General features: G+C 40.1%; 1 protein-coding gene across 1 annotated transcript; it reads right to left on the reverse strand.

The window, feature by feature from the left end:
- Positions 1-6180: 6180 nt before the first annotated feature.
- LOC127229098 (uncharacterized protein C6orf201 homolog) lies at positions 6181-20414 on the reverse strand. Its single transcript, XM_051194104.1, has 4 exons — positions 20234-20414; positions 16910-17108; positions 8285-8507; positions 6181-6195 (listed from the first exon to the last, which is right to left on the reverse strand). Exons 1-4 carry the CDS (start codon positions 20412-20414, stop codon positions 6181-6183), a joined length of 618 nt encoding a protein of 205 aa, XP_051050061.1.
- Positions 20415-21316: the final 902 nt, after the last annotated feature.

The following is a 21316-nucleotide window of genomic DNA, read 5'->3' on the forward strand; positions in this document are numbered from 1 at the left end:
CTTTGTGTGAATGAGTGAGAGCCTCCCCAGCCTGTGATGTTCATGTTCTTCTGTCCTGTATTAACTAACTCTGTCACAAAATTTAAAATTTTTATATTGCTTAAAAATCACTTCTGAAAAGTGGCTTTTAGGGTATTTTATTCATCACTCACTCCACCTACCCTCAAACAAAGTTAATTTTCTATTTCCTGGTGTGACCCTCAGAAGAACTGAAGACCCAATCCCTATCTATACCATCTATAGCCTTTGAGCAGTTATCAGGAGTTTACCACTCAATTTATGCTTGTGTCCCCATTGATAGGACTTTAGAATACAGTGTGGACTTCCAAACAGTCTGCGATTTTGAAAATTGGCTTAGTATGTGAAAGCTGTGAAAACAGATTCAAAATTAGTGAACTCAGGATTTTAGATCCACCCTCTTCAATGCTTTCTCTTGTGTATTGCATATTATTTACCCATATGTTCTTTATAGGCCACAGCAACACCCTGTAATATGCCTAAACCAGTTGTGTTTGAATTGATAGTAATGCCAAGCAGGATGCATGGAAGGTAAACTTATTTACTGTTATTGACTGGGGGACAATAGACTTAGTCTCTTGGTTAATGGCTATCTTCAGTTTTTTGAAGATTTTATTATTAGTAGTATTAGTAATAGTAGTAGTAGTAATAGTATTACCAAGATTGGTGTTGTAGTCATATTCATGCCTCAGCCACCCCACCCCCACCCACTGTAGTGGCCAGAATTATATATATGGGCTACCTCTCACACTAACTTTCTTTTTTTTTTCTTTTAAATTTTTTTTATTATTTAATAGTTTTTATGATTTTATGTATCAATCCCAGTCTTTTCCCCTCTCATCCTCCTATGCCCACCAACTCCCCCCTCTCATTACCTTTAAAATTGCAATGTATCTCTTATTAAATCAAATGCCCTGCTCTTTATTGCATAGTGACATGTATTAGCATAGTGTATTTCTCAAATTGCCTATTTTAAAGGCTGAGGTCTTTGTCATCCTCAGGAAACTGCCAGGCAGAACTATGTAAATCTGGCGTCCAGTTTGAATCCTTCATCTGAAGCCTCTAGCCAGGGAAGTCACGGAGACAATGAGAAAGTCCAGGAATCTAAGGAGATTGTGGTAACTTCTACAGATGTCATCATGAAGATCATGTTCAATCGGCCCACCAAAAAGAATGCCATAACATTGGAGGTGATGCTCCTGCCCCGGGCACAGACACATTTTTCTTTTATTTCTTTCACTTATGCGACTGGAGAATTTCAGCATTATTCCTATAATTTTTTTGTGGAAGAAAATTTGAGCATTTGTCTCAACTTAGTAGAGTTGGGCATTGTTTTGAACTTGTGAGTTTCCAGGATGTTCTACATATCCAGAAGGCAATGAAGCTTTTCTGTAAATGAAAACATGAGTCAGCTAAAATCACTCAGATGGAAACCAGTGCTGGCATTTGGTTTCTATAACTTAGCAGATCTTACTAGTCCCTGGCTGCTGGAACTCTAGGCTGTTTTTGAATTATGTTATTGCAAACACAGATGTGATTACAATTGTCTTTGTGATTATCCCAGAATTATAGTCCAGTAGCAGTTTCTTCTGATCCCACTGAAGAGATTCCCTGGGGTTTTATTGACTTCATAAACAAATTCTGTATTGAACAAGGGATTCATGTTCAACTTTATTAAAATTTCAATCGCTATGCTGATGTCTATGATGGATACTGGTCTGAAATTCAACTAGTAGCTAAAAATGCTAGTAGCTTCTCTGTCAGTAAATGCACCATTTCCATATGAGTTTTAAATTTGTTCTAATGAATGCTTGCATGCTCACAGTATGTAGATACGCTGTTAATATATATTAAACATATACACATTTTACACACACAGCAGCCCTCTGAGGTCATATTAGGTTTACAGATAGAAGAAAATGTCACAGGGAGAATAAAGGGCTGTCCCAAAGCTTTTAATCAGTCCCTTGCTAGAGCTTCAGCTCTTAACTGCATCCATCATTCCATCTCTGGAAATAAACACTGCAATAACTGTTCCTTGTCAAGTTTACATGTACCTGTTTACGGCAACTGTGGCTGCTTTTCTGATTATATTCTTGAAGCTATGTTGTCTGATTATATTTTCGAAGTTTGTTTTCTTAACCAACGCTTCTGGGGTGAAAACAAAGGAGACATTAATGAGAGTATTTTACATTTTTATTTACATGCTGCATATCATGTGTCCTCACAAATATGCATTAAAATAACTATTATGTCTTAACTGTTGAAAATTAAGTCCAAGTGTCTACTATATCAGTGATTCTTTTCATGTTTATTCATCAAAAAATACAAAAATTGATGGTTGTGTTGGTTTATACCTATAATCCCAGCACTTGGATATCTGAGGCTATTAAGTATGCAAAAAGCTCTTCAACGTCATTAATAAGAAAAGCCACATAAATTGAAAACATGAGGCACTACCATAGTAGTGTCTTGGTTAGGCTACAAGGACTTCTCCTGGTGATGCTGAATAAGGCCATGAAGCAGGTGGTGCTCTCCTATCTCAGTGTGGGATGCTGCTATTACAGTCCCTCTGGGAAAAAGGTCAGCGCCTTCTTTAAGATGAATATACACTTTTCTCACATCCAGTGATTGCATTCACAGGGAGTTCCCCATGAGAATTGAAAGTATACACAAATATTCACAACTACATTTTGATAGACTTAATTAGAAAAGGATAATACATTTTTTTGTTTCATTGAGGTATTATTGACAAGTGGAAATGGTATGTGTTATGTCGAATAGGTCTCTGCTTCTTGACTGAACCTACTGATATAGCCACAACACTGGAAACAGTGTATGTAGAACAAAAAATGATGACACAACCACACAGCGACAGCAACAATAACAACCAAGAGGCTACCAGTATGCAGTGCATGGGTGACTCACAAACGTTACACTAAGAAATGGGGAGCAAGATTGTATATAGGATTCCATGTGTATAATGTTCTGAAGAAGGCAATATGTCAGGGACAAAAAGATGACGGTGATGCATAGGGATGATGGAAGGGATTGCCCACAGGGGCCATAAAGGGACCTTCGGGGTAGTAGAAATGTGTTGGGAGTTGATGATGGCTATATAATTTTCTCTTTATAAGAGTCAATTTGATAACACATTATAAGTGAATTGTGCATGTACAGAATAGCACATAATATTAGATTAAATATTTTTATTCACAGTAGTGAACTACCACAGATAAGAGCATTGGTTGTTCTAGAGGACCTGGGTCCAATTCTCAGCACTCACATGGTGCCTTAAAACCATCAGTAACTCCAGTCATAGGAGGTATGACACCTTTTTCTGCCTCCATAGTCACTGCATATATGTGGTACACAGAAATACATGCAGGCAAAATAGTCAAACGCATAAAATAAAAATAAAATGAAGGGTAAAAAAAGAACAGTGAGATGGGCATAGTAAAACATGCTTGAGATGCTAAAATAGGAATAGTGAAATATAGACCAGCCTTATCTATCTATCAAGACTATCTGAAACACACACAGAGAGAGAGAGAGAGAGAGAGAGAGAGAGAGAGAGAGAGAGACACTTGTAAAGACTTATAAAGTTAAAATAAAATAGTAGCTCAAAATGCCTCTTTTTTTTTTTTTTTTTCTTTCCCCATGACAACTAGGTAACATTTCATACTCCATTCATCCACCTTGGCCAGAGCCAAGAATCATGCTCCTCTTACTCTTTCCTGAAGTTAATGGGCTTGGCAAAGGTAACTTAGAAAAAAATTTAAAGTGTAGTGTGTCATCTTTGTTGCCAAGACCATCCTGTACTCTATCTTCTTTCCCTTGGGCAGAGCTTGCAAAATGGTTATTTGCTCTACAATGTGGAAGAACTCAGCTAAGAGGAGATCTGATATAAGGGAAGGGTCAGGACATTTTCTTTGCAATTCTTAATGTAGGGACAGTGTCTGACAGCTGGTGGCCTAGAGCTAGATCACTGATGGCAGCACAAGACCTTGTCCTACGCAGCTGTGTGATAGTCCTTTAAGGGCCAGGACTGGGAAGCCTTTACAGATGTGATTGGCTCAGAGCCCCATAACTGTGTGGATGAGCAACATCCTCTGAGATGACATGGTGACATCCTCTTTTTGTGGCCATGTTAAGTAACAGAAGTTGCAGGATCTTAGCAGCCCTGTGAAGTCATAGTTCCTGACGCTATCAGAGCTGTCTTTTACCAATTGTTCTGCTGTGTGCTGGGACTCCCAAGGTGGCTGCTCAGGTGTACCTCTGTATTGATGCAAATCTAGTTGTCTGTCCTCTGTGGAGTGGCTCCAAGACACTGAGACAGGGCTGGAGAGGGAGGACTGAGGGAAGGCTTAACAGGCATTGGTTGCCATCTCCAAGTGTGTATGGAGGATGTACTGTTTACTATTAGATTTTTTTGTTATAAATGCTCCCACATGCACACATGTATAATGTATACCTATACATTGTATTTTAGGATTTATTTTTAATTGTATGTATATGAGTACTTTGCCTACATGTATGTCGGTGCACTGCTATATGCATGACCCAGAGAGGCTAGAAGATGATGTTTGATACCCTGGAACTGAAATTAGATATGGCACGAGCCACCATTTGGATTCTGGGAGCCTAACCTGGATCCTTTACAGGAGCAGCCAGTGGTGTTAATGAGTGAACCATGTCTCCAGCACCAGATACACTTACCAGATACACATTTCATTTCTGTGCTACAAGGGCAAATGGGAGATCCTTCATGGGATGACTCCAGGAGGTTGCAGGTAAACACCCAGCTCTTTCACTTTGGAATTCAGGTGGGAGGTGATAAGGCTGGCTGTATTTGGGGACCCTCACTCTATAGCATTTTTGATAGTATATATCAGCCAATTGCTCTTACATCCTTGCAGTTGGGTGTGTGATCCTGGATCCAGAACCTTTTGTATCCATCTTGGGCTGTTTAGAAATAAATGTACAATAACAGACCTATTGCCCATACTCAGTGTATTGACCTCTCCATATTCAAGGATGGGAAGCCATGTGTGCTATTACACACATCTTAGAAAGATTTAACATGATCAGTTCATTAAAGGAGAGGAAGTCAATACTAGAATATATGTTCAAGGGCTAGAGACATGGCTCAGCAGCCAAGAAAGAGCACTTGCTGCTATTCTAGAAACCCCAGGTTTAATTGCTAGCATCCAAGTAGTGGGGGACCATCTGTAACCAACAGCCCAAGGAGATCCATCACCCTCTTCTGGCCACTGTGTAGGCACTGCATACATATGGCACATAGACATACAAGCAGGCAAAATTACACATACACACAATTTTTAAAAATAGAAATAGCCAGGAATAGTGGTTTACTCCTTTAATTTCAACACTCAAGAAGCTGAGAAAAGTGGATCTCTATGAGTCTGGGACCAGCTTGGTCAATATAGTGTGTTCCAGACCATCCAAGGCCATACCATGAGACCTTGCCTCAAAACAAGCAAACAAAAGGAATAGTGTTAGTGTAATATTATTACTGTTTCAATAACTTTTATTGTTGGTTTCATTTCACCAGGGGATGAAAGTTTCCAAAGAGATAATGAGAAAAAATGAAAAACAAAACTCCATGCTGCTGATGCTCAAGAGAACACTAGGATCCAGGAGAGGCTGATATCAGAAGAATCCACAAATGCACTCAGGAACTTTGAAAAGCAAGGCTGTGAAGACCACCACCTCTCAGAGGAAGGGTGTGCTGCTAGTTCTGGTTTCAGGTACTTGAACTATATACACTTCATTGTGTCTTTTTCTTTACTAACATAGCAGTTATGATGAGAATGCCTTGCTCGTGACAAATAAAAATTTCCAGAAAACAAGCCTTAAAAATTTATGTAGGATATCTAGAAATGAGCCTAACCTAGGATTGTGTAGAGGTGATAGACCTCTACAATGAAAACTTTAAATGTCTGAACAATGGAATAGAGAAAAAACTAGAAAATGGAAAGGCAACCTGTAGTCATGAATTGGTAGAATTAATATTTCAAGAGTGACTTCTTCCAAAAGCCATTTATAAATTCAATGTTATCCCAGTCAAAATCCACATAGTTATTCATAAAAGTAGAGAAACTATTCTAAAATTCATATGGATCCACAAAAGACCTCAATCTAGCCAAAATCCGTCTGAGCAAAAAGAGAAATGTTACAGGAATTACCATTTCAGACATCAAAATATATCACAAAATGAAAGTAATACAAATAATGATACTGGCACAAAAAGAACATGTATGCCAATGCAATAAAATTAAAGACCTAAACATAAGTATAGGTAACCTTAGTCATATTTGACAAAGGTACCAAAAACATACACTAGATAAAAGATAGCATCTTTAACAAATGGTGCTGGGAAACTGAATGTCCACTTGTAGAAGAATGAAATTAGACCTATACCCATCACTTGGATAACTAACTCCAAGTGGACCAAAGACCTAAATGTGGAGCCTGAAACACTGAAACTGTGAGAGGAAACAGACAGTGCCATACAATGATACATGTGTGGGAATGGGCTTTGTGAATAAGACCATATTTGCCCAGGAATTGAGGTCAACAATTGACAAATAGGATCTCATAAAACCAGTTTTCTAAAACTCAGCTTGGAAAACCCTCAAAACACTAAAAGTAAATCTGCCATGTCTCAGCTTTACCACTCCCCAGCATATGCCCAAAGGACTCTATTCCACAGATACTCAGCCATGTTTATTGCTGCTCTGTTCACAATGGCTAGGAAATGAAAACAACCTATCTTAGTTACTTTTTAATTGCTATGAAAAGACACCATGACGAGAGCAACCTATAAAACAATTTAATTGGAGGCTTGCTTACAGTTTCAGAGGGTGAGTTCATGATAATCACGGCAGATAGCATGGCAACAGATAGACAGGCATTACACTGTAGCTGTAGCTAAGAGGAGATTATATATATATATATATATATATATCCTGATCTGCAAGTTGTAGGGGGAGGAAGAGACAGAGACAGAAATTGGACCTGTCATGGACATTTGAAAACTCAAAGCCCAACCCCAACAAGGCCACTATTCCTAATCTTCCAAAACAGTCCCACGAAATGTGGACCAGTTATTCAAATATATGAGCCCTTGGGAGGCATTCTCATTCAAACCCCCAAAAATCTAAATGTCCTTCAACTAGCAGTGGCTAATCAAAATGTGGAGCACATACTATGGAATACTATTCATCCATAAAGAAACGTGAAATCATGAGCTTTTTCAGGCAAATTAATGGAACTAGAAAAGGTCATTTAGTGAGGTAACCCAGACTCAGAGAAACAAACATCATACATTCTTTCTAATTTGTGGTTCCTAGCTCCAAGTCTTCAGATGTGAGTATTACCTAGAGTAACCATAGAAACCAGGAAAGTGAAAGGGTACCACAGGAGAAGCAATGGGAGCCTATTAAGGCACAAGTGATTTGAATGGGGAAATGAAAAGTGGGGGAGGCTCTAGTTAGGGAGGGGGAGGAAGATAAATACCAAAGAAGGAGAGAGGAGAGTAATGTAACAGGATGTCTGAAAAAGCCGTAAGGAATTATACTATTACCTAGCTACATAAAAAAAAATACCTATAATATATGTGAGTCTAGGTATACATACACAGTTAAAGTGAAATTTCCCTATCTGAGCTGGCAGTTCATGTGAAAAGACTAAAGGATAGAGGAAAAAGAAGTTTGCTGTGAGATTGTGCCTCCTAGAAATGTCAGAGAGGCTGCACCCATGAAGTCTTATCAGTACGGCTGCCTAAACAAGACATGAACACCAACGGACATGTTAAAATAGAAGATGAAAGGGTTATGGAGCCTCAACCCGAGACAGACTACAGACAGCTGGGAAATGTTACAGTGGGAGAAGTGGTCTTCCTTTCCCTACTGGTTATCTAGAATCAAGTGGTCAGCCCTGATATCATATACATAAGGGTAACATTTATACAGACTGAGCAGGTTGTAGTTATACATACACACACTCATTCACTCACAGGCACACTGTGAATGAATGAGTGTGTGTGTGTGTGTGTGTGTGTGTGTGTGTGTGTGTGTGTGTGTGTGTGAAGAACAATTAAAGAAAAAGCTCATGAATTTGAGAGAGAAGAGGAGCAGTGCAAGAGATGGAGGAAAGGGATGGGGTGCTTATGTAATTATAGTTTCAAATTCTTTAAAATATCTTAAAATGAAATCAGGTTTTTGGCAATAGGAAGTCTTACTTTCTTTGTCATGAATCGATGCTGCCATGAACACTGAAACATCGAGTCTGCGGATATGGCACTAAAAGCACTCACAGCCTTACAAGCTGAGCTGGTATCTTTGAACACCACGATTGCACTTTGTCGTCCACAAGGAGTGACTGAGATAATTGGGCCTAGTGTGGACAGTCTTTGGATCACTGACTTGAGGTCCTCTGTGGGTTTCATGTTCTTTTTTGCCCACCTAGCAAGGGAGGAAATGGGAGGAAAAAAATAAGAATATTCATTAAGACCTCTCTTCTAACACATACCTACAAGAAGGGGACAGAGGGTCATTTCATTGGAAGAGCAGGGCTCCTCATAGACTTTACAATCCTCATTGTTTAGTACATTGGGGCTTTAACTGCATGTATGTCTGTGTGATGGTGTCAGGTCCCCTAGAACTGAAATTACAGACAGTTGTAAGCTGCCATAGGGGTGCTGGGAATTGAACCCTGGTCCTCTGGAAGAGGAGACAGTATTCTTAACCGCTGAGCCACCTCTCCAGCCCCCACAATACTCATTTTTAGTATGGTGTTTTGTTAGGCATCTGTAAGCTGTCTAACCTTCTAACTTGACAAGGCCTTAGACGAACTATTTGAAGCACACAAAATTGGCATGGAGTATTTTGCTTTTTAAAATAATGTTTCTGATGGAAACCATTACAGAAAACCACAACTGGTTAAAAAAAAAAAAAAAACACAGTGTTGTGGAGCACAGTCCCATCTACAATAAGAGTCCTGCACCTAAGATTCAAGGGTCATCATGGAAGAGGGGACAGGAAGAAACAGAGTTTGCTATGAGATTGTCTCTCCTTGAAATGTCAGAAAATACATACACCCATGAAGATTCACTAACATGGCTGCCTAAACATCTGAACAAGGACACCACCATAGACATCCGAACATGGAAGGGGAAAGCCCAGGAGGTCTCAACCCTAGACAAAGAAATACAGGAACCAGAAATATTGAACACACAGGGTTGTCTCTTCAAAAGGAGAGATGTATAACCTGTTTTCTGCCTAGAGGCTAAGAGCTGATGTATTTAATACCTTGTGACCCTTGTGATATCTGTGTGGCATAGACTATACCAGATCATCCACCAGACCCTTATCTTGAGCTTGATTGTCTCAATCAGTTTATAGAATCTATCTTTATGGAAGATGTGACTTGTACTTAACAAAGAGTGTCTATGTAGTAATGTCTTAAGCTTTGTTATGCACATAGGATTGCAATAATTGTCACTGGGAAACTTTTTCTCTAAATTGTGCTATGCTTAAATATGCCTAAAATAAACACTTGGTGTCAGGCTCCTGAAGCTTTAACCAACACCTGCTACTTAATCATGTTGAACCAGAAGTGTCTTCTTGCCTCCCATAGATGGTTGCTCTACTGACTGTGGTGGTTGAGAGACCCCTTCATTTCTTAAGATCTTTTTCTTGAGGTCTGATCTTTGGAGACTACTTTGCTTTCCTGTATTTTCTTTCCCAAGAAACTTTTGGGGAATAAACTTCAAGTTTATTTTCTTAGGGTCTGGGCTCCACTTCTAGGTGGATGGGTGTTTTGCCCATATGTATGCCTGGAATGTTACAAGAGGCATTGGATCCCCTGAAACTGGAGTTATAAGTAATTGTAACCTGTGAGTTCTGGGAACTGAAGCTGGGTCCTCTGCAAGAGCATTTTCTGCTCTTACCCATCTCTCCAGATCACCTCACTTGGCAGCCCCACCTCTTTGGCACAAATACTATGCACACATACCCTCTCTGAACAATACATCTAGCAACCTTGGACCCCCACCTGCATCAGTCTACATGGACACTTCTTTCTAAACAATAGAATAGATTTCCACTCCCCTAACAACAATCAAACTTAGATAATTTCTATTCAAATATATTTCCGATGCATTTAGTTACAAAGGAAGGCTAGGCTAGTCCCGCCTGAATTACTTTTGTGTATGAAGTAAGGCAAAACTGTATCCTCAAATAAATTTATAGAATCTCCTATTTAATCCAATGCCTATGCATAATTAGGTTTGTGTGTGTGTGTGTGTGTGTGTGTGTGTAATTAAAATCAGATGCACTATAGGAAGGGACATGCACAGTAGAAAATTTGTTATATACCCTAATCTATCAGTCATAATAGAGAAACACACTTGGCACAGCCCTTAGTAATCAAACTCCTCCTTCTCTTGAACCCTAAAAAGGAAGATATGGAAATAATAACCAAGTCCCTTGACTATCTTCACTCATGGTCTATTGCTCTTTGTGTGTGTATGTGTCTGTGTGTGCTCTGACCTATTCTATAGCTTTTTTTCTGAATAAAATCTATGTGAACCTTTATTTCAATTTCTTGAATAAGAGACCAAGAACCTAGTAACATGTGACCCAGGCCCCAACCTCTGTAACATTCTACCAGGGCTTTAACTACTCTTCAATCCATCATCATACCCAGCAACTATTTACACAACAAGAGAAGGACAACATGGTAACAAATTCTTGCCTTCTTTATCTAAGCAATACTCAGTTCCTGTTCATTAGACCATTTCTGCTTAATCTGTTAATTTCTATGGTGAGACTATTCTTCTTAGACTATAAAATCAACTCCACTTAAGCTGAGTTTACAGAATGGGGTAGGGCTCCCTATGGAAATAGAGAATGGCATCAGTTTATGTCTGGTACCTGAACATAGATACACAGTCATCAACTAATGAGAGTCCATGATGGACCATAGGTACAATGATGCTGAGATCATATGGAACTGAAATGTTCATAGTGAGATATTTTTAAGCCATTCTAAAGTTGTAATGAAATATACCATGAGTGTGTGTTGATATAGGTGTCAACAAACTCACTATGCAACCAGTGATACATAACACATAAAATGATGTTCAGTACAGAATACCTCACAATGATATGTTGTTAATTTATGTATTTACAATATTTTACTTTTATCATTATCTAGAGTATACTTCTATTTACTAAAAAGCACTACTGTAAATCTGTTGCTATGTAACACCAGTACCAGCCTCATAATATTGTGTTTCCCATCTCTTTCTGGTTGGGTGCTAAGTATATTAACTACTTTATGGTATTTTCATTTGAGCATATAATCACTTTGATTATGTTCACTTTTTTTTGTCTTTTGAGACAGACTCTCACTATGTAACCCTGACAGCCCTGGAACTTGCTATGCAGACCAAGCTGGTCTCAAATTCACAGAGATTCACCTGTCTGAGTCTCCCAAGTAATGGGAATAAAGATGTACACCACTCCACTTGACAATGCTCACTTCCTTTATTTCCTTTTTTTTTTTTTAATCCCCTGCCCTAGATTCTTTTATATTCATTATTGTCTCCCTTTTACTTTTGTATCTCTTCCTGGCCAATTTCACACATAAAAAGAAAATATGTATGCTGGTTAATTTTATTGTCAACTTAATTTGACACAGCATCAAATCACCTGGAAAGAGAGAAACTCAAACACCTAGATCAAATTGTCCTGTGGGCATATCTATGGGTCATTGCCTTATTAATTGGTATAGGAGGGTACAGGCCACTGTGGGCAGCATCATTCCTTAGGCAGATAGACCTGATCTGTATAGGAATGGTAGCTAAATATGAGCCTGAGAGGGAGCAAACCAGAGATCAAGACAGCAAACAGCATATCTCTATAGCTTCTGTCTCTATATTTCTGCCTTGAATTCCTTCCTGACCTCACTCAGTGATTGATAATGACCTGGAAGTATAAGCCAAATAAGCCCCTCCCCAAGTTGCTTATTGTCAGAATGTTTTATCACAGCAACCGAACATGAAATTCTGCACCTGGCTTGTTTTGCTTACCATGATGATCTCCTGTTCCATCCACTTTCCTGCAAACAGCATAATTTCAACCTTTACAACTGAGTAAAACTCCATTCTATACATTCAACACGCTTTCACACCTCCATCCACTGATGGACCCCTGGCCACTATGAATCGTTCTATGATAAACGTGGGTGTGAAGGAGCCATTTGTATCCTGACTTTGATTCATTTGTTACCACCTCTTTGACTGCATCAAGAGACCACATCCAGAGGTTGACACACCATCTAGGCTTGTGTAACTGTGGTGTTTGCATAATGATGAGACTGATTACCTGTAACCCAGCGCATTTCTCAGAATGTGTCCATAGGGATTAGCAGCAAATAGCCATAAATGAGAATAGAACTGGTTTATTGAGGCTGACATGCTGGGCATTTGTGGTGTTAGTGAGAACACTGGAAAATCCAGCAGTAGTCATCTTTAGAGTCTAGAAACCAAAGGTTAACCTGAGGCTAGAATTCCACCCCCTTACAGCATCTTAGTCTTTTCTATTAATGTTTTAAACTGATGGAATGACAGGCCTACCACACTATTTTACTCAGTACTACTGATTTAAGTGTAAATCACATCTGAAAAATAATTTCATAGTAACCCCTGGACATGTTTCAAACAACTGGTACCATAGATCCACCAAGCTGACATGTATATTTAATCATCCTGTAACCTGGCTACAGTATCTTATAGTCTCACTTGGAATGCTGAGAAAGGAGGATTTTTGAGGCCAGGAGTTTAAGGCTAGCCTGGACAGCATAGTAAGACTGTATCTTAAGCAGATAATAACCGGCAGATAGCCTGATAGTAAGATTTCCTTTCATAGATGAACTCAGGGACCTTGATGAATCAATATTGATGGTTGAATAGATGATAAGTGCAATTCCTTCAGGTTTGTCCCTAATCCTGGCTCTGATATATCAACAGAGTCATTGGAAAACACTCTCCTGACCCAAGGTTCTGCCTAGAGGTTTTACAGCTCTAAGTGCCTATGGGTCCTACCTCATTTGAAGGGACAACCACTAAATGAGAGAAGTAAAGAAAAATGGGAATCTCTCATTTGCTATATTTTATCACTTACATTGTTATTTTGTCTTGAATCCATATGTAGAAAAAGCACAAATACTTTTCTTGAATTCCTACCCAACAACCAGGTATAGAGCTTAGGCTAACAATCATGTCCTTACAGTACAACACAGTAAATATGATAGACATGAAGGGTGCCTATTGCCTTTCTGGCATGGTTTAACTACAAATGTCTACAGCACAGGAGGAGCAGAACCAGTTCTACTGACTACTACCAGGTTCTTGACTCTGTGTTGTTCAATAAAACATTATTTAGACTCTAAAGTTGCTATGTGGATCATTCAGCCATCGTCTGTTCAAGACTGCTTTGTCACACTTTCCAAAAGAAAAATGAGCCCCAGAGCCCATGAATATAACATATTGAGCCAATAAATGTGGTTTACAATTATAATTTACATGATATTTCCAGAAAGGATTTACAATATTATAAATAGTGGGGCCTGGCATCCTGCCAAGTTCTCCAACAGGGTTACTACACCACCATCTGGACTCTAGATGCTTGGAAATCTGTTTTTCAGCATGGCGTGACTTTGGGGATTACTGATTTCTTTGCATAACATAATGGAAGAATTTTTGTCAGAAGCCAATGTGATGTAGCATCTGACCCAATGACTACCATCACTAGCCATAGCTTGACTGTGCTCCCCAGAAAGTTGTAACTCAGAACCTTGATTCTCCACGCCATGGCAGTGGAGGCTTTAAGAAGAGGGATTAATGTTCATCGGATATGACTATGTTAACTCTCATTCTAAAAGGACAAATTAGTTTCATTACAGGTTGGGAAGATATCTCCACCAATAAAGTGTTTGCTGTGAAAGCATGGAGACCTAAGCCCAATCCCCATTTAAAAGCTGGGTGTGGCAAACACCCATAATTCTAGTGCTGGGGAGGTGAAGACAGGCAGGTCCCTGGGCTCACTGGCCAGCCTGTCTAGCTAACTTAGTGAGTTACAGGTTTGTGAGAGACTATCTCAAAAATAGGCTGGGGAGTGAGTGAGGAAGACATCTGGCATTGGCCTCTGGTTTACATACAAGGTAACAGAGAGAGAGAAAGAGAGAGAGAGATTCCAAAGAAAGGCTACCCTGCTTGCTTTCTCCCTCTTCCATATGCCCATGTCCCTACTTGCCCTTCCAATTTCCACCATGTTCTAAAGCAGTACCAGGCTCTTATCTTGGACTTTCTATCATCTAGAACCACGAGCCTAAACAGAGTTCTTTTCTTTATAAGTTACCCAGTCTTAAGTACTCCAATAAAATATGGGTGAAGTCCTTTTTTAAGGAAAGGCTTTCCCTCTCTGTGCAAGTGAAGACACAGATTCTAAGTCCTAAACATGTTTGCCAGCGTTAAGTTCAAGGTTCCTATGGTTGGCTCAGTCTAATATTTAAACACACTAAAGTACACATTCTCACTGCAAGTTATACCTCTCAAAATTCAAAATAGCACCTGCCATTTATTTCCCAGCATAGAGTCACCACATGAGATCTTATCAACCTCATTTTACAGACAAGCAAGGGCAGGAGAGTGAGCAGGGCTTCAAGCAACATTTAGACAAGAATGTTATTAATATTCTTCAGGGACATCTAGGCTTGCCTTCAAGAACGGATGCTCTCAAGGGTACCTACCAGTTAAGTCACAAGGGTAAGAATGGGAGTTGTCAAGTGTCTAGATGGACTTGTTAGAAGAAGATAGGGCAAGAATCACAGGCAATACAGCAGATACCCTCTGCCATCCAGAGTCATGGAAACCAGAAAAGGATTCAGGATAGAATCCTTGTGAAGTAGCCCCCATCACTAGTAAGGCTTTCTTGGATCCCTTGCTAGTTAATTTGCATCACAGCCCAGTTCTTTTTCTACTCCTCCCAATGCTTACCCTCATGCCCCCTTTGATGTGCTCTATCACCAGCTAATTTTTTGGGCTCTTATTTCTGTATGAGCCCTTGCTTCTCAGAGACCCTAAACAAGCAAATGAACAAAGCAGACTACATGTTTATGGGAAGCAGATGTATGTTTGTAGAAAAAAATGTGTGAAGATAGGTGTCCAGCCTTGGATGTTGATATTCAAGCCATATTTTCATAGGCCATGCTAGGATGTTATACAGATCAGTCCATTTGAAGGGATCATACTCCAAACAGCCTTCTATGATGTTGAAATTTGGTTTAAAAAAAAAGTAGCCCTTCAAATCTGGTCACATCATCTCAATTTGACTATCTTGAAATAATTTTACTCACTGCATTTTCCTGAAAGTGCCATGGTTCTAATGACCACTGTCTCCTTATAACATAACTTTGTTTTCTTTAGTTATAGGGTTTTGTCTTTTGAGATTATAACTTAATTACATTATTTCTCTCTTGATTTTCCTCCCTCCAAACCTTCCTATCCACCCCTTCCCATTCTTCTTTAAACATATGGCCTCTTTTTTCACTGATTGTTATTGAACACATATATGAATATGTGTCTACATATTGTCCCTAAATGTAACCTGTCCTGTCTGTATAAAGTTACTTGCATGTACGCTTTCAGGACTGACCATATGGCACTGGACAACCAGCTGGTATGCTCCTCCCTGGAGAACAAGGCCACTTCTACTCCCAGCTTTCCTCGATTGCCTATAGTTTTTTGTTATAGGGTTGAGGCCTTGCATGCTTTTCTCTGTCCACTTTGGTGTGTTCATTTGTGTCAGTCTTGTGCAGCTCACATGTGGGCAGCCATGAGAGGGAGACTTTATGGGTATAGCTTCTAATATTACTAGGAGACACAGTCTTACTAACCGTGGATTTTTAAAACTAGCTGGCAAGGTCTGAACACTGAAGACACTGGAGCAAGTACACAAGATTTTTTAACTAGGATAATGAACCCAGAGAAAGATTCTAGTACAGGCAAATTCATGAGCTTGACCTCTGCATGTTATCATCTTAAGATCAGAGAGGGCTCTACTTTTATCCTGTTAACTCGCTAACAGACTTTTAAATATCTACAACGTGCAAAGCACAGGTATCAACTTGTATAATATAGTCAGAGATATGAAAGCACCAAATAGAAACATACCATCTGTTGTGAACAAGGAAATGTACAAAATAAGGTAGTTTGCTGAGAGGGCAACACTTAAGACCGGCATCCACTGTTTCACCTAGCCCAAGACCAGCTATTCCTTACTTGTCTTACTTGTGTTACTGACCAAAGCTCCCAGTAAGTCTCTAGCTTCTACCCATTTCCATAAAGGCCAGAGAGTACTTGAATACATCTTGTTCCTCCCTTGCACTGGCTCTCACTTCCTTTCCCAGTGTAAAAATCTGGCAGATTGGGGATAAAGCCAAGTGTCTAGTCCTTGGTCATGCTAATGGTGATACTTAGTGGATGGTTCCCTCTCCAACAATCCTACTCTAATCCTGCATATCTATACTCACTAAACTATAAGGCGATAGGCAGAGGTGACAGTGACACATCCCACTTCCCATTTCCATGAGGTTTCTTGCACTTAAGGCTTCTTCAGTAACTTGGGATGTGTCAAGTAGAAGCTGTATTCTCTTACACTGGCATTTCCATATCTTCCATGTTTCACAAAGACCAAAGTAAATCTTATTTTTTCTATTTTTTTTTGGGGGGGTGAAGAGTTTCTGTGACCATTCTGTGTTTCTTTAAACATGAGCATGAGATGAAAGTCCGAGGACCTACCTGGCAACAATTGTGCACATGGGTGGCTCATATGTGTTTTTCTTCCATGTGTGACATTTCTTCCAGTTGCCACTTCTATTGTTGATATTTTTTCTTTTCCACAAGGGCATTTTGCTTGGCTTCGGAGTCAGACTAACCTCTTTTGGCAACTGATGCCTTGCTAAGATCTTTTCCAAGCCAGAGAATTCACAATTCTCACCTGGTGGTAGAATAAGTATTAATGGGGTTCAGTGTTCATTTCCACCTCAGCATAGCAAGATTCTTTCAAGTCTTTGTGGGTGTACCTGGTGTTGAGGATGGAAAGCAGGACCTCATATGTGTTAGGTATACCCCCTCCAGCTATATGTGCAATTTAGCAATTACTTCTTAGCTCTGCCACCCCTTTATCCCAGCAATATTTCTTACATGTTAGTCTAAGGGATGCATTGTCTAAAATGTGTGCATTAAGTGTCTTAAGATCACTGAAAGCATTGTTGATTCATTATGTACAGTTTGCAAATTAGTAGTAAGTTATAATACAGTTATTATTATTATTACACATTTTGAAACTTCTCAGATGAAACAGAATAGGTAGAGATTATTATCTTACTCAATATGGAGCACAATCTTCCTGCTATTTTTGCCTAAGGACTATTCTGCCTTTGGACATCCAATAACTGAGACTTGGGATTTAGACCTTTGTTTCCTACTGTTGGAACTCTCTGGGTGGTCAGCAGCAGTTCAGATGACAGAATGGTAGAACTGCTCTGAGAGGATGAGGCAACTCCAGAGGTTTACACCTGCTTTCAGAACTGGCAGACAGGACTAAAGAAGGAAGGATTATTTTAGCACATGGTTTAGAAGGTTTGATACATGCTCACTTGATCCCACAAGCTTGGGCAGAAGGTCATGACTGCAGGAACCAGTGGCATAAGATAGCTTTCCCCTTCATAGATAAACAGGAACCAAAAAGCACAACAGAAAATTGCCAGTAATAATGTGTCTTCCAGTTGGATTCCGCTTGCTAAGTCTCTGGAGTCACTCAAAATAGTACCACCATCTGGGACCAAGAATTCAAGTCATCAACCTACAGAGGACTTTATATCCACAGACCATAACACTGACACAACAGAAAAATCCAGAGCATCTTTTGTGTGCCCGCCCTACACATTACCAATTCCTCTTCCATTGACTCTCCCTGAGGGAAGAGCTGAAACTCAGCATGCCACCATCCCTTCTGCTGTTTCCAAGTCTTAATACACCAGAGCAGAGGGAAGCAGAAGGGATTTAAACACTCTGAGAGTGACTTATAGTGCTTATATTAGAATTGATATTTCATTAGCAATATAACTTCCCCAAAGCTAAGCAATTTGCCTGCAATTCACCCAAAGTTAGCAACAAAAGTCAAGAGAATGGATCGAAAGGAAGCACTGTTGGAAACAGGAGCAAACACCCATTCATAAACACTGAGTCGAAGTAGAACTCAGATGCAGATGGAGATGACAAGACCAGGCAGCAGAAACACATAGAGACAGCTTACCTGAATAAGGAGGAGCTAATGGGCCCCCAGACTGATAGCTGGGAAGCCAGCATAGGACTGACTTAGGACCCCCGAATATGGGTCTCAGCCAGAAGGACTGAGCAGTCTAAGGGACCTCAGAGAGTGGAGCCAGGATGTATCCCTGGTGCACAAAAGGACTTTGTGAACACATCCCCCATGGAGGGATAACTGCCTTAATCTAGAGACAGGAGAGAAGCCCTAGTCCCTACTTCACATGACCTGTCAGACCTACATGACCCCAACTGGATGGCATTCCCCTACATATGGAATTGGTGTGGGGGGGATGGGAGGGGAGGGTGTTTAGAGTGCATGTGAGAGGGCAGAGAGGGTAAAAGGGAGGGAAGGAGGAAGGGAGGGAGGGAGGGACAGAGGGAAGAAGGGAGGGAGAGAAGGAGGGAGAGGGAACTGGGATTGACATGTAAAATAATAAATTAAATTAAAAAAAAATGTTTTGACTCCAAAATTTAAGTTCAAGGACAAGTTACTGGGGAAAAGGATTTCTATTTTTGTTTCCACAGAAAATGAAAAGATGTGGATTCCTTCCAGACTAATGTGGTTTGATCAAGCCAGACCACCTGAAACAGAGTACCAGGTGATCCTACATTCAAAACAGCTGGACAAAGCAGCCTTACAGACTACAGCCAGGATTTCTGCATCTTCTTAGAATCCCCCATGACAGCGCCCCTTACCAGCAGGAAGTAGTTTGGAAAGAACGACACCCAAATTCCCAAATATTGTCTATAAATGTTTGTCTTCATTTAAATGGACTTGGTTATATAAAATAAATTAATTAATTAATTTTAAAAAAGGAAGCACTGAGGCAAGGGCAGAGTGACAAAGTAGCTGATTTGTGAAGTTTTGTGCTAAGCTGTTTAAATTCTGTGTGTATTTGTTATGTAATATGTAATATAACCTGGATATATGGGTTTTTTCATAACACTCATAACATGCTGGATTACAAAGTAGGGATCAACCTGAATACAAGCAACTTCCCTCCAAAAGTTAAAAGTGTATTAGTCCCTACCTTTGTTTAAATCGTGTGAAAGTTTCTATTTTTGTCTCCTCAGTTTATGGGCACAGGTGGCTGCCATCACAAGTAATTCAAGGTTGGGGTCCATTAAGTTCTACAGATGAAATTCTCAACCACCCTGACCCAGTTTTAGGACTACGAGGCCACTCCAAACTGCAAAAAGTAGAGACTTCTCACTGTATGGAGTGGCACAAGCCTATGGTCTCAGCTATCCAAGAGGCTGAAGCAAGAAGATGGTGTGAGCCCCGAAAATTCAGACCAGCTTGAGCAACCTGGATTCCATCTCAAAACAGTAATACTAAATACAAAAAAAATCTTTCAAATTACTTTACAGTACTTCCTAGCAAAGGTAGAAGGGAATAGTGGAGCATCAAACAAAGGAAAGAAGTTTGTGATCTGACCCTCACCTTGAAAGATCTGTTAATCTCAAAATCAAAACTACACCTTAATATGTACCTTGAGAGCATTTGGACCCAGCTCATTTTCATCTTTCCATGGGTGTCTTTTGCTGAGAGATGAATAATAACTCATCTTGGCACAATGGAAGACTACACACAGAAGACACGATGACCTCTACCCATGGGGAAATTCACAATCTGCTCTGAGAACACAGGCATATCAAGTCATGATGTGGCATTCGTCTCATGAGCGAACCGCACCCCCAATGTGAAGAAGTTAATGCCCACAGCTGAAAGAAGAGGGTTCACACTGGCATGCCAATACGAACATTCTCGGTCACCCTCGACCCACTTACATTTGATTTTGTCACTTTCACTTCTGTAGGAATGAAGCACTTCCACCAAATGATTTGGGAGCAACTTGTGAAGGTTAGAGAGAAAGTCAAATGTGTGACACAGGATGTCAGGCTGGGCATAATTTTTCGATGACTCCTGAATGACATTTATGAATGAAGGATTGTTGTTGACTGTTTCCATGATGGCCTATTAAGTAACAGAGAAAAGCAAGCAGAGCACATAAAATGTGCCGGCGTGTCGTGGGACTGTTCTTTGCCTCAGCTCGCTGCCATCTCCAGGAGGAGATGCTGGAACCCACTTTCTAGTCTCTGACTGCTTTGCATTCTGAGTGTCACAATGGCCCAGGCATTGGCCTGGAACCCTCAGAACCCGTTCTTGCATCTTCAAATCAGAGAAAAGTGGCCCATGGAAGGTGTCCTACCAAATAATTCAGAGATTTTCCACAGAAATTCCAGGTTCCTGTCTGGATATGGATGAGCTCTGAGGAGAAAAGCCAAGTCTTTCCTGAAAGGAAGTCACATTGCCCGTGCTGTCTTCCCATCCCAGAGGCCTTGTACCTGGTGTGTGCATAACTAAGACTCCATAAACCTAGGAGGCCCCAAAGAGAGTGGGAACATCAGCACTGCCCCTTGTAGACCCAAGGAAGAGCTTTATGGTCCTAAACTAAGGAAATGTCCAGAATAATACAGGTAAGGGGACTATCTACTTTTTACTCCTTTTTCCAGATTACCAAAACAAACAAACAAATAAAATCTCTTTAGTGATAGTTTTTCTTCACTGTAGACCAAGGAGCAGAGGGTAATGCAAGTACTAAATAACAAGGAGCAACTGAGAAGCAACCAAAAACCACTTCCCAGTTCGCAATGAAGATGCAAATAATAGCATGGTTAGAGTTGTCCCTTGGTTGTCAGCCCACTGGCCATCCAGGCCACCAGTTTCCCCATGATTACTCAACTTTTGTTGAACTGGCTTGCAAACTACATTGCAAAATAGAGAGAACACGTGCTATATACTCTTGGTAGCAGTTGCTCATGTTGGCCAGCATTTTAGCCATGCTGCAAAGCCTTGGCCAAAACCTTAGA

This window comes from Phodopus roborovskii, unplaced genomic scaffold (genome assembly GCF_943737965.1).
Source record: "Phodopus roborovskii unplaced genomic scaffold, PHOROB, whole genome shotgun sequence".
In the NCBI taxonomy this organism is placed as follows: domain Eukaryota; kingdom Metazoa; phylum Chordata; class Mammalia; order Rodentia; family Cricetidae; genus Phodopus; species Phodopus roborovskii.